General features: G+C 41.3%; 1 protein-coding gene across 50 annotated transcripts in view; it reads left to right on the top strand.

The window, feature by feature from the left end:
* Positions 1–16,002, top strand: part of TCF7L2 (transcription factor 7 like 2) — a 347,621-nt gene that overhangs the window by 291,496 nt on the left and 40,123 nt on the right. For 6 of the 50 annotated variants that reach the window (XM_073684721.1, XM_073684720.1, XM_073684718.1 and 3 more), the window contains exon 5: positions 3,701–3,711. The exons of 43 other annotated variants lie outside the window; for them this stretch is intronic. In XM_073684721.1, coding sequence (XP_073540822.1) covers positions 3,701–3,711 — 11 coding nt within the window. Of the gene's footprint in view, positions 1–1,558; positions 1,790–3,700; positions 3,712–16,002 lie in introns of those variants that run through there. One more of the 50 variants, XM_073684698.1, reaches the window with a different exon arrangement.

Below are 16,002 nucleotides of genomic sequence, written 5' to 3'. Positions count from 1 at the left end.
TCTTGACTTTTTTTTTGTGGTCTTGTTGCACTTTCTACGCTCTGGCTGCGGATGGCTTTTGGGTTTGTGTTATTGGTCCTGCTTCAGTGCATTTCCTAGAGTTGAGGGAATGGTCTTAAGGCTCCGTCATCCTCCTGAGATTGCTGCCTGACTAGTGGAGCCGTAAGACATTAGTTTCCCTGCCGGCGTCAGCCACATTCCAAAGCTGCTTGATTTTTTTTTTTTTAGCTTGGAATGATTCTAGACTTATCCAAGTTTTTATAGGATTTTTTTTTTTTTGTCACCCCCCCCTCCTATTTAGTTTCCTTCTGTTTTGTTATCGCCTCGGCTGGGGAACGCAGGGTAAATAATTCCCAGCTGGGAATGCCTGTCCGGGTTACCAGTTATTGTTACTAAACTATTGGGACCTGTCCATCATTTCAGTTTACTTAGGAAATTGCACGTGTTTGAAAAGCAGGCGCTGGAGTGTGGTGGCCGCGCTGAATAGAGGGAGGGAAGGCAATTAGCTGCCCTGTTGTTGGGTCCTTTTACTTGTCAAACGGAAGGCTCATTGCTTTTGTCACTGCCTTGTAAAGGGAAATCACTGGGTTTTGTTTTGGTATTAAGAGCCTTAAAGATTTCTGGCTAGCGCTCCCGGGGGGCCGGGCGGATGTGTGGAGACGAGCACTGGTGCAGTTCATAATTTTTGATAAAGTGTTTGAGGGGGAAAAAAAAGTGGAGGCTGTCAGCGAGCGTGCGAGGGGCTCGAATATCTAGGAATCTTCGCGGCCTCTTTCCCGCATTGTCAGCAGCTGCTTGGAGTATCCTGACACAATGCGGCTCATTCCCGCGCCTCTAAAGACCCATGTGCCAAACTTTATTGAATAGGGACCCTTTAATTGTCAAGTCGCGAGGGGTTTCCGGAAGGTGCAATAAAATTAGTGTTGGTTTGCGGCACTTAAAGTCAATGGTCTGTTGAGTGTAAGGATGGAGCAGAGCGTTGGATAAACCCCCCAAGTTTTGGTCATTGAGTGTGCGGCACAGAGGGGCTTGTGTGTGGGTTTAGGGGCTTAGAGCTGCTGTTTGGCCACTGGGAGCCCCGGCTAACAAAAGCTCTCTTATGTATTGTGTCTTCTGCTTCTAGAAAAGCAAATTGATATTTAATGCTGAATGAAGGCAGTGGCGTGGCGAGCGGCGGAGGCCACACACGTCTTGTCACTCCGTGATGCTGTGACAGTTCAGGGCTTTTTCTCCTTCCACCTTTTCTTTGCAGAATTTTCCAAGTTCTTGCATTGGGGAAACTTTGCAGCTCTGGCGTCGTCCCTCCTGCTCCATATTTCTTGCTCGCTTTGCCTTTGCTCCTCGCCAGTTTGCTGTTGTGCTCCGTGCACTATTACCGGCTGAACGAATTGTCTGAACGCTGTTTTATTCTGTATTTTTTTTTATTTTATTTATTTTTTCTTTCTTTTTTTTTTTACCCCCGGCGGGATCTGGTGGTTTGCTCTAGTTAAGGAATATGACTGGTTCGTTTGGGTCAATATATTCTGCAGCATCCAGTGTGGACCGAGCACCGGCGAGGTTGGTGGGTTTTATCTAGTCAGTGACTAAGTGAATGTTTCTGAGACCCCTGGATATAAGTGGACGCACCGAGCTGGCGCTGTGAACCCGGGGTGGGCAGCAGACAGCGGGCATGTATACCAGGGATGCCGTGCTGCTCGGTCTGGACAGGGCAAGTGAGAAGAAGACCATGCCGGCCTGTGGACTATCTCTCCTGCAGGAGCTGGGCGGCTGGCACAATGTGAACTGCTGGGTGAGTAACTTGCATCTCCTCTTCTCTGTGGATTTGGGATGGGTAAACAGAGGTCCCCTCCTCCCGCATGTTGCCAAATAATTTAACCCTTACATTGCTCACCATATGTGCCGGCTATACTGCGTCACTTACACTTATACCTGCAGGCAATCGTTGTAAGGTTCACCGGCACCAACATCTGTAGAGTTTCCCATTATTCTGAATGCAGCAGCCGGAGGGGCACCGTGTGCTGGACTCCACCGACTCTCCGCACCGGGACCGTCCCCTCTCCCCATTATCACCGTGTCAGGGCCGTGCACCGGGTAGAATAACTGCAGTGGGGAGAGGAGAGGTCAGTGGGGAGAGGAGAGGTCAGTGGGGAGAGGAGAGGACAGTGGGGAGAGGTCAGTGGGGAGAGGAGAGGTCAGTGGGGAGAGGAGATGTCAGTGGGGAGAGGAGAGGTCAGTGGGGAGAGGAGAGGACAGTGGGGAGAGGTCAGTGGGGAGAGGAGAGGTCAGTGGGGAGAGGAGAGGTCAGTGGGGAGAGGTCAGTGGGGAGAGGAGAGGTCGGGGCACAGATTAGAGGAACAGGAGCTAATTGTTTCTGCCTCTCATCCAGCGCAAATTGAAGAGGAAATCGGAGGCGTCCGGCGCTGTCACTGTGTGCGCTAATGAAATGTCTGCAGAGCTCACACGGCGTCACTGCAGCGCTGCCTGACACCTGCCTGCCGCATGTGGCCGTCCTGACCGGCCCTGTGCGATATCTGATTATCTCCGCTATAATATGGGACATTGTATCCGTGAGGCTCGAAGCCGCCAGTCCCAGGTATGGGCCGGAGTGGCGGAACAAAAATAATCGTTATATAGCGCCAACATATTCCACAGCGCTGTACAAATCACAGGAACATCAGACATTCCAGAACAAAGGAGTGAGGGCCCTGATCACAAGAGCTTACTATCTATTATCTATCTATTATCTATCTATCATCTATTATCTATCTATTATCTATCTATTATCTATCTATCATCTATTATCTATCTATCTATTTATTATCTATCTATTATCTATAATCTATTATCTATCTATTATCTATCATCTATCTATTATATATCTATTATCTATCATCTATCTATTATCTATCATCTATTATCTATCTATTATCTATCTATTATCTACCTATTATCTATTATCTATGTATCATCTATCTATTATCTATCTATTATCTATCTATCTATTTATTATCTATCTATTATCTATAATCTATTATCTATCTATTATCTATCATCTATCTATTATATATCTATTATCTATCATCTATCTATTATCTATCTATCATCTATCTATTATCTATCTATTATCTATCATCTATCTATTATCTATCTATTATCTATCTATTATCTATCTATCATCTATCTATCTATCATCTATCTATTATCTATCATCTATCTATTATCTATCATCTATCTATTATCTATCTATTATCTATTATTTATCTATTATCTATCATCTATCTATTATATATCCATTATCTATTATCTATCTATCATCTATCTATTATCTATCTATTTATTATCTATTTATTATCCATCTATTATCTATCTATCTATTATCTATCATCTATCTATCTATCTATTATTTATCTATTATCTATCTATTATCTATCATCTATCTATCATCTATTATCTATCTATTATCCATCTGTTATCTATTATCTATCTATTATCTATCATCTATCTATTATCTATCTATTTTCTATCTATTATCTATCTATCATCTATCTTTTATCTATCTATTATGTATCTATTTTCTATCTATTATCTATATATTATCTATCTATTTTCTATCTATTTTCTATCTTATCTATCCTGTTTATTGTCTATGGCCTTTGTTTTGTTGATGACACTTTTCAATATTATCTAGAATTATCTATAGCTCACGTGATTGTCGCTGTATTGGTGAACAGAAGGTTCCTGACCCTGAAGTCTATTTACAGCACATTATACAGCACAATATACAGCACATTATACAGCACAATCTACAGCACATTCTACAGCACATTATACAGCACAATCTACAGCACATTATACAGCACAATCTACAGCACAATCTACAGCACATTATACAGCACAGTATACAGCACAATCTACAGCACATTATACAGCACAATATACAGCACAATCTACAGCACATTATACAGCACAATCTGCAGCACATTATACAGCACAATATACAGCACAATCTACAGCACATTATACAGCACAATCTACAGCACATTATATAGCACAATATACAGCACAATATACAGCACAATCTACAGCACATTATACAGCACAATCTACAGCACATTATACTGCACAATATACATCACAATATACAGAACTATCTACAGCTCATTATACAGCATAATCTAAAACACATTATGCAGCATATTATACAGCACAATATACAGCACAATCTACAGCACATTATACAGCACAATCTACAGCACATTATACAGCACAATCTACAGCACATTATACAGCACAATCTACAGCACATTATACAGCACAATCTACAGCACATTATAAAGCATAATCTAAAGCACATTATACACCACAAAATACAGCACATTATACAGCACAATCTACAGCACATTATACAGCACAATCTAAAGCACATTATACACCACAAAATACAGCACAATCTACAGGACATTATACAGCACAATTGGCAGCACAATCTACAGCACAATCTGCAGCACATTATACAGGACAATATACAGCACAAGCTACAGCACAATCTACAGCACAATCTACAGGACATTATACAGCACAATCTGCAGCACATTATACGGGACATTCTACAGCACAATCTACAGCACAATCTGCAGCACATTATACAGCACAATCTACAGGCAGTGAGGAGATAATAGTGATATATGGATGTAAGTCGCTAATCTTCTGTACATGACGGGGGGCCGGCCCCTCCACCTACAGCAGGACAGGACATTTCCTATGACAGTGTCTATATAACAGACCGGATATTATAAGCCACATAACTGGGACGTCTCTGTAAACTTCTGGATGGGTGGGATCTGGGGATCCGCTATGTACAGGTTGTATACAGAGGTGATCCAGGGGTCCTACAGTTGGGGGATACAGGAAATATCCTAGTTTTGCAAGTTCTGCATTATTACTGGTGGCAGAGTGAGGGTTAATGGGTTTCCTACTGGTTCTGATGTAGTGCGGTCCAGCCTGGGAAAGTGTCACATTCTGCAATAGACTGTGGGCTGAAGAGCTTGTACTCTATTCTGGTGGATGGTAAATATCAGCACTATTAGTTATAGGACAGGGGTCTATAATGACGTCCGGTCACGTGCGGAGGCTTTTTATTTCCTGAGTAGCTTAGTGGTCATTATAGGCCACCATACAGCATTGACGATCAGTACAGCACTCTACAGACATTATACAGGCGGTATATAGAGGTACAGCACTCTACAGACATTATACATTCTGTATATAGAGGTACAGCACTCTACAGACATTATACCGGCTGTATATAGAGGTACAGCACTCTACAGACATTATACAGGCTGTATATAGAGGTACAGCACTCTACTGACATTATACAAGCTGTATATAGAGGTACAGCACTCTACTGACATTATACAAGCTGTATATAGAGGTACAGCACTCTACTGACATTATACAGGCTGTATATAGGGGTACAGCACTCTACTGACATTATACAGGCTGTATATAGGGGTACAGCACTCTACTGACGTTATACAGGCTGTATATAGAGGTACAGCACTCTACAGACATTATACAGGCTGTATATAGCGCTACAGCAATCTACTGACATTATACAGGCTGTATATAGAGGTACAACATTCTGCTGACATTATACAGGCTGTATACAGAGGTACAGCACTCTACAGACATTATACAGGCTGTATATAGAGGTGCAGCACTCTCAGACATTATACAGGCTATATATAGAGATACAGCCCTCTACAGACATTATACAGGCTGTATATAGAGGTGCAGCACTCTACAGACATTATACAGGCTGTATATAGAGGTACAGCACTCTGCTGACATTATACAGGCGGTATATAGAGGTACAACACTCTACAGACATTATACACGCTGTATATAGAGGTACAGCACTCTGCAGTCATTATACAGGCTGTATATAGAGATACAGCACTCTACAGACATTATACAGGCTGTATATAGGGGTACAGCACTCTACAGACATTATACAGGCTGTATATAGAGGTACAGCACTCTACCGACATTATACAGGCAGTATATAGGGGTACAGCACTCTACAGGCATTATACAGGCTGTATATAGAGGTACAGCACTCTACAGACATTATACAGGCTGTATATAGGGGTACAGCACTCTACAGACATTATACAGGCTGTATATAGAGGTACAGCACTCTACAGACATTATACAGGCTGTATATAGAGGTACAGCACTCTGCTGACATTATACAGGCGGTATATAGAGGTACAACACTCTACAGACATTATACACGCTGTATATAGAGGTACAGCACTCTGCAGTCATTATACAGGCTGTATATAGATGTACAGCACTCTACAGACATTATACAGGCTGTATATAGGGGTACAGCACTCTACAGACATTATACAGGCAGTATATAGAGGTACAGCACTCTACAGACATTATACAGGCTGTATATAGAGGTACAGCACTCTGCTGACATTATACAGGCGGTATATAGAGGTACAACACTCTACAGACATTATACACGCTGTATATAGAGGTACAGCACTCTGCAGTCATTATACAGGCTGTATATAGATGTACAGCACTCTACAGACATTATACAGGCTGTATATAGGGGTACAGCACTCTACAGACATTATACAGGCTGTATATAGAGGTACAGCACTCTACAGACATTATACAGGCTGTATATAGAGGTACAGCACTCTGCTGACATTATACAGGCGGTATATAGAGGTACAACACTCTACAGACATTATACACGCTGTATATAGAGGTACAGCACTCTGCAGTCATTATACAGGCTGTATATAGATGTACAGCACTCTACAGGCATTATACAGGCTGTATATAGAGGTACAGCACTCTACAGACATTATACAGGCTGTATATAGGGGTACAGCACTCTACAGACATTATACAGGCTGTATATAGAGGTACAGCACTCTACAGACATTATACAGGCTGTATATAGAGTTACAGCACTCTACAGACATTATACAGGCGGTATATAGAGGTACAGCACTCTACAGACATTATACAGGCTGTATATAGAGGTACAGCACTCTACTGACATTATACAGGCTGTATATAGGGGTACAGCACTCTACTGACATTATACAGGCTGTATATAGGGGTACAGCACTCTACTGACATTATACAGGCTGTATATGGGGGTACAGCACTCTACTGACATTATACAGGCTGTATATAGAGGTACAGCACTCTACAGACATTATACAGGCTGTATATAGCGCTACAGCACTCTACTGACATTATACGGGCTGTATATAGAGGTACAGCACTCTGCTGACATTATACAGGCTGTATATAGGCGTACAGCACTCTACAGACATTATACAGGCTGTATATAGAGGTACAGCACTCTACTGACATTATACAGGCTGTATATAGAGGTACAGCACTCTGCTGACATTATACAGGCTGTATATAGACGTACAGCACTCTACAGACATTATACAGGCTGTATATAGAGGTACAGCACTCTACAGACATTATACAGGCTGTATATAGTGGTACAGCACTCTACAGACATTATACAGGCTGTATATAGAGGTACAGCACTCTACAGACATTATACAGGCTGTATATAGAGGTACAGCACTCTACAGACATTATACGGGCTGTATATAGGGGTACGGCACTCTGCAGACATTATACAGGCTGTATATAGAGGTACAGCACTCTACAGACATTATACAGGCTGTATATAGAGGTACAGCACTCTACTGACATGATACAGGCTGTATATAGAGGTACAGAACTCTACAGACATTATACAGGCTGTATGCAGAGGTACAGCACTCTACTGACATTATACAGGCTTTATATAGACGTACAGCACTCTACAGACATTATACAAGCTTTATATAGGGGTACAGCACTCTACTGACATTATACAGGCTGTATATAGAGGTACAGCACTCTACAGACATTATACAGGGTGTATATAGAGGTACAGCACTCTACAGACATTATACAGGTGGTGGTATATAGAGGTACAGCACTCTACAGACATTACACAGGCTGTATATAGAGGTACAGCACTCTACAGACATTATACAGGCTGTATATAGGGGTACAGCACTCTACAGACATTATACAGGCTGTATATAGAGGTACAGCACTCTACTGACATTATACAGGCTGTATATAGAGGTACAGCACTCTACTGACTTTATACAGGCTGTATATAGAGGTACAGCACTCTACAGACAATATACAGGCTGTATAGAGGGGTACAGCACTCTACTGACATTATGCAGACTGTATATAGGGGTCCAGAACTCTACGGACACTATACAGGTACAGCACTCTACAGACATTATACAGGCTGTATATAGAGGTACAGCACTCTACAGACATTATGCAGGCTGTATATAGAGGTACAGCACACTACAGACATTATACAGGCTGTATATAGAGGTACAGCACTCTACTGACGTAATACAGGCAGTACATAGGGGTCCAGCACTCTACGGACACTATACAGGCTGTATATAGAGGTACAGCACTCTACAGACATTATACAGGCTGTATATAGAGGTACAGCACTCTGCAGACATTGTACAGGCTGTATATAGAGGTACAGCACTCTACTGACATTATGCAGGCTGTATATAGACGTACAGCACTCTACAGACATTATACTGGCTGTATATAGAGGTACAGCACTCTACTGACATTGTACAGGCTGTATATAGAGGTACAGCACTCTATAGACATTATACAGGCTGTATATAGAGGTACAGTACACTTTTGACATTATACAGGCTGTATATAGGAGTACAGCACTCTACTGACATTATACAGGCTGTATATAGAGGTACAGCACTCTACTGACATTATACAGGCTGTATATAGAGGTACAGCACTCTACAGACATTCTACAGGCTGTATATAGAGATACAGCACTCTACTGACATTATACAGGCTGTATATAGAGGTACAGCACTCTACAGACATTATACAGGCTGTATATAGAGGTACAGTACTCTACAGACATTATACAGGCTGTATATAGAGGTACAGCACTCTACTGACATTATACAGGCTGTATATAGAGGTACAGCACTCTACTGACATTATACAGGCTGTATATAGAGGTACAGCGCTCTACTGACATAATACAGGCAGTATATAGGGGTCCAGCACTCTATGGACACTATACAGGCTGTATATAGAGGTACAGCACTCCACAGACATTATACAGGCTGTATATAGAGGTACAGCACTCTACAGACATTGTACAGGCTGTATATAGAGGTACAGCACTCTACTGACATTATGCAGGGTGTATATAGAGGTACAGCACTCTGCAGACATTATACAGGCTGTATATAGAGGTACAGCACTCTACTGACATTATACAGGCTGTATACAGAGGTACAGCACTCTACAGACATTATACAGGATGTATTTAGAGGTACAGTACACTTTTGACATTATACAGGCTGTATATAGGAGTACAGCACTCTACTGACATTATACAGGCTGTATATAGAGGTACAGCACTCTACAGACATTACACAGGCTGTATATAGAGGTACAGCACTCTACAGACATTATACAGGCTGTATATAGAGGTACAGCACTCTACTGACATTATACAAGCTGTATATAGAGGTACAGCACTCTACTGACATTATACAGGCTGTATATAGAGGTACAGCACTCTACAGACATTATACAGGCTGTATATAGAGGTACAGCACTCTACAGACATTATACAGGCTGTATATAGAGGTGCAGCACTCTACAGACATTACACAGGCTGTATATAGAGGTACAGCACTCTACAGACATTATACAGGCTGTATACAGAGGTACAGCACTCTACAGACATTATACAGGCTGTATATAGAGGTGCAGCACTCTACAGACATTACACAGGCTGTATATAGAGGTACAGCACTCTACAGACATTATACAGGCTGTATATAGAGGTACAGCACTCTACAGACATTATACAGGCTGTATATAGAGGTGCAGCACTCTACAGACATTACACAGGCTGTATATAGAGGTACAGCACTCTACAGACATTATACAGGCTGTATACAGAGGTACAGCACTCTACTGACATTATACAGGCTGTATATAGCGGTACAGCACTCTACAGACATTATACAGGCTGTATATAGGGGTACAGCACTCTACTGACATTTTACAGGCTGTATGTAGAGGTACAGCACTCTACTGACATTATACAGGCTGTATATAGAGGTACAGCACTCTACAGATATTATACAGGCTGTATATAGAGGTACAGCACTCTACTGACATTATACAGGCTGTATATAGAGGTACATCACTCTACAGGTATTATACAGGCTGTATATAGAGGTACAGCACTCTACTGACATTATACAGGCTGTATATAGAGGTACATCACTCTACAGACATTATACGGGCTGTATATAGGGGTACAGCACTCTACTGACATTATACAGGCTATATATAGGGGTACAGAACTCTACAGACACTATACAGGCTGTATATAGAGGTACAGCACTCTACAGACATTATACAGGCTGTATATAGGGGTCCAGAACTCTACGGACACTATACAGGCTGTATATAGAGGTACAGCACTCTATAGACATTATACAGGCTGTATATAGGTGTACAGCACTCTACTGACATTATATAGGCTGTATATAGAGGTACAGCACTCTACTGACATTATACAGACGGTATATAGAGGTACAGCACTCTACAGACATTATACAGGCTGTATATAGAGATACAGCACTCTACAGACATTATACAGGCTGTATATAGAGGTACAGCACTCTACTGACATTATACAGGTGGTATATAGAGGTACAGAACTCTACAGACATTATACAGGCTGTATATAGAGGTACAGCACTCTACTGACATTATACTGGCTGTTTATAGACGTACAGCACTCTACAGACATTATACAGGCTGTATATAGGGGTACAGCACTCTACTGACATTATACAGGCTGTATATAGAGGTACAGCACTCTACAGACATTATACAGGCTGTATATAGAGGTACAGCACTCTACAGACATTATACAGGTGGTATATAGAGGTACAGCACTCTACAGACATTACACAGGCTGTATATAGAGGTACAGCACTCTACAGCCATTATACAGGCTGTATATAGGGGTACAGCACTCTACAGACATTATACAGGCTGTATATAGAGGTACAGCACTCTACAGACATTTTACAGGCTGTATATAGAGGTGCAGCACTCTACTGACATTATACAGGCTGTATATAGAGGTACAGCACTCTACAGACAATATACAGGCTGTATATAGGGGTACAGCACTCTACTGACATTATACATGCTGTATATAGGGGTCCAGAACTCTACGGACACTATACAGGCTGTATATAGAGGTACAGCACTCTACACACATTATACAGGCTGTATATAGAGGTACAGCACTCTACAGACATTATATAGGCTGTATATAGAGGTACAGCACTCTACAGACATTATACAGGCTGTATATAGGGGTACAGCACTCTACAGACATTATACAGGCTGTATATAGGGGTACAGCACTCTACAGACATTATACAGGCTGTATATAGAGGTACAGCACTCTACTGACATTATACAGGCTGTATATAGAGGTACAGCACTCTACAGACATTATACAGGCTGTATATAGAGGTACAGCACTCTACAGACATTATACAGGCTGTATATAGGGGTACAGCACTCTACAGACATTATACAGGCTGTATATAGGGGTACAGCACTCTACAGACATTATACAGGCTGTATGTAGAGGTACAGCACTCTACTGACATTATACATGCTGTATATAGGGGTCCAGAACTCTACGGACACTATACAGGCTGTATATAGAGGTACAGCACTCTACACACATTATACAGGCTGTATATAGAGGTACAGCACTCTACAGACATTATACAGGCTGTATATAGAGGTACAGCACTCTACAGACATTATGCAGGCTGTATATAGGGGTACAGCATTCTACTGACATAATACAGGCAGTATATAGGGGTCCAGCACTCTACGGACACTATTCAGGCTGTATATAGAGGTACAGCACTCTACAGACATTATACAGGCTGTATATAGAGGTACAGCACTCTGCAGACATTGTACAGGCTGTATATAGAGGTACAGCACTCTACTGACATTATGCAGGCTGTATATAGAGGTTCAGCACTCTACAGACATTATACAGGCTGTATATAGAGGTACAGCACTCTACAGACATTATATAGGCTGTATATAGAGGTACAGCTCTCTGCTGACATTATACAGGCTGTATATAGAGGTACAGCACTCTACAGACATTGTACATTCTGTATATAGAGGTACATTACACTTTTGACATTATACAGGCTGTATATTGTTGGTACAGCACTCTACTGACATTATATAGGCTGTATATAGAGGTACAGCACTCTACAGACATTATATAGGCTGTATATAGAGGTACAGCACTCTACAGACATTATATAGGCTGTATATAGAGGTACAGCACTCTACAGACATTATATAGGCTGTATATAAAGGTACAGCACTCTACAGACATTATATAGGCTGTATATAGAGGTACATCACTCTGCTGACATTATACAGGCTGTATATAGAGGTACAGCACTCTACAGACATTATACAGGCTGTATATAGGGGTACAGCACTCTACAGACATTATACAGGCTGTATATAGGGGTACAGCACTCTACAGACATTATACAGGCTGTATATAGAGGTACAGCACTCTACTGACATTATACAGGCTGTATATAGAGGTACAGCACTCTACAGACATTATACAGGCTGTATATAGAGGTACAGCACTCTACAGACATTATACAGGCTGTATATAGGGGTACAGCACTCTACAGACATTATACAGGCTGTATATAGGGGTACAGCACTCTACAGACATTATACAGGCTGTATATAGAGGTACAGCACTCTACTGACATTATACAGGCTGTATATAGAGGTACAGCACGCTACAGACATTATACAGGCTGTATATAGAGGTACAGCACTCTACAGACATTATACAGGCTGTATATAGAGGTGCAGCACTCTACAGACATTACACAGGCTGTATATAGAGGTACAGCACTCTACAGACATTATACAGGCTGTATATAGAGGTACAGCACTCTACAGACATTATACAGGCGGTATATAGAGTTACAGCACTCTACTGACATTATACAGGCTGTATATAGAGGTACAGCACTCTACAGACATTATACAGGCTGTATATAGAGGTACAGCACTCTACAGACATTATACAGGCTGTATACAGAGGTACAGCACTCTACTGACATTATACAGGCTGTATATAGAGGTACAGCACTCTACAGACATTATACAGGCTGTATATAGAGGTACAGCACTCTGCTGACATTATACAGGCTGTATATAGAGGTACAGCACTCTACAGACATTATACAGGCTGTATATAGAGGTACAGCACTCTACTGACATTATACAGGCTGTATATAGAGGTACATCACTCTACAGACAATATACAGGCTGTATATAGGGGTACAGCACTCTACTGACATTATACAGGCTGTATATAGGGGTCCAGAACTCTACGGACACTATACAGGCTGTATATAGAGGTACAGCACTCTACACACATTATACAGGCTGTATATAGAGGTACAGCACTCTACAGACATTATACAGGCTGTATATGGAGGTACAGTACTCTGCAGACATTATGCAGGCTGTGTATAGGGGTACAGCATTCTACTGACATAATACAGGCAGTATATAGGGGTCCAGCACTCTACGGACACTATACAGGCTGTATATAGAGGTACAGCACTCTACAGACATTATACAGGCTGTATATAGAGGTACTGCACTCTGCAGACATTGTACAGTCTGTATATAGAGGTACAGCACTCTACAGCATTATACAGGCTGTATATAGAGGTACAGCACTCTACAGACATACAGGCTGTATATAGAGGGTACAGCACTCTGCTGGCATTATACAGGCTGTATATAGAGGTGCAGCACTCTACAGACATTGTACAGGCTGTATATAGAGGTACATTACACTTTTGACATTATACAGGCTGTATATAGGGGTACAGCACTCTACAGACATTATACAGGCTGTATATAGGGGTACAGCACTCTACAGACATTATACAGTCTGTATATAGAGGTACAGCACTCTGCAGACATTATACAGGCTGTATATAGAGGTGCAGCACTCTACAGACATTATACAGGCTGTATATAGGGGTACAGCACTCTACAGACATTATACAGGCTGTATATAGGGGTACAGCACTCTACAGACATTATACAGGCTGTATATAGAGGTACAGCACTCTACAGACATTATACAGGCTGTATATAGAGGTACAGCACTCTGCAGACATTATACAGGCTGTATATAGAGGTGCAGCACTCTACAGACATTACACAGGCTGTATATAGAGGTACAGCACTCTACAGACATTATACAGGCTCTATACAGAGGTACAGCACTCTACTGACATTATACAGGCTGTATATAGAGGTACAGCACTCTACAGACATTATACAGGCTTTATATAGAGGTACAGCACTCTGCTGACATTATACTGGCTGTATATAGAGCTACAGCACTCTACTGACATTATACAGGCTGTATATAGAGGTACAGCACTCTACAGACATTATACAGGCTGTATATAGAGGTACAGCACTCTACTGACATTATACAGGCGGTATATATAGGTACAGAACTCTACAGACATTATACAGGCTGTATATAGAGGTACAGCACTACACTCATTATACAGGCTGTATATAGAGGTTCAGCACTCTACGGACACTATACATGCTGTATATAGACATACAGCATTCTACAGACATTATACAGGCTGTATATAGAGGTACAGCACTCTACTGACAATATACAGGTGGTATATAGAGGTACAGAACTCTACAGACATTATATAGGCTGTATATAGGGGTACAGCACTATACTGACATTATACAGGCTGTATATAGACGTACAGCACTCTACAGACATTATACAGACTGTATATAGAAGTACAGCACTCTACAGACATTATACAGGTGGTATATAGAGGTACAGCACTCTACAGACATTACATAGGCTGTATGTAGAAGTACAGCACTCTACAGACATTATACAGGCTGTATATAGGGGTACAGCAATCTACAGACATTATACAGGCTGTATATAGAGGTACAGCACTCTACAGACGTTCTACAGGCTGTATATAGAGATACAGCACTCTACTGACATTATACAGGCTGTATATAGAGGTGCAGCACTCTACTGACATTATACATGCTGTATATAGGGGTACAGCACTCTACTGACATTATACAGGCTGTATATAGGGGTACAGCACTCTACTGACATTATACAGGCTGTATGTAGAGGTACAGCACTCTACAGACATTATACAGGCTGTATATAGAGGTACAGCACTCTACAGACATTATACAGGCTGTATATAGAGGAACAGCACTCTATAGACATTATACAGGCTGTATATAGAGGTAGAAAACTGTGCAGACATTATGTAGACTGTATATTGGGCTACAGCAATTTACAGATATTATACAGGCTGTATATAGGGGTACAGCTCTCTTCCGATATTATACAGGCTATATATAGGGGTACAGCGCTCTACAGATATTATAGAGGTTGTTTTTAGGAGTACAGCACTCTGGAGACATTAACTTTCTGATTTGTCTTGAAAAATCCTGTATCGCCTACTTTATAGAGATGGCAGTTTCCTTATGACCTAAGGTCACCCATCTATTATCTTTTCTTGTGGAGGAAATAGCAGCATTATATGTGATGTGATGCACGGAAGGACCTGTGTGGGCACCTTACTTGGAATCTAAATCACAGTTTTTGAATTCCCAGGATTTTTTATTTTTGTGGGGTTATGTTTGACCCCATTACTGTTCTTAATTTTG

Source organism: Phyllobates terribilis, unplaced genomic scaffold (genome assembly GCF_046119375.1).
Source record: "Phyllobates terribilis strain yellow unplaced genomic scaffold, ASM4611937v1 Scaffold_5__5_contigs__length_657084704, whole genome shotgun sequence".
Taxonomy (NCBI): Eukaryota; Metazoa; Chordata; class Amphibia; order Anura; family Dendrobatidae; genus Phyllobates; species Phyllobates terribilis.
Note: the sequence above shows the minus strand (reverse complement) of the source record. Positions and strands in the feature narration are given on the sequence as shown.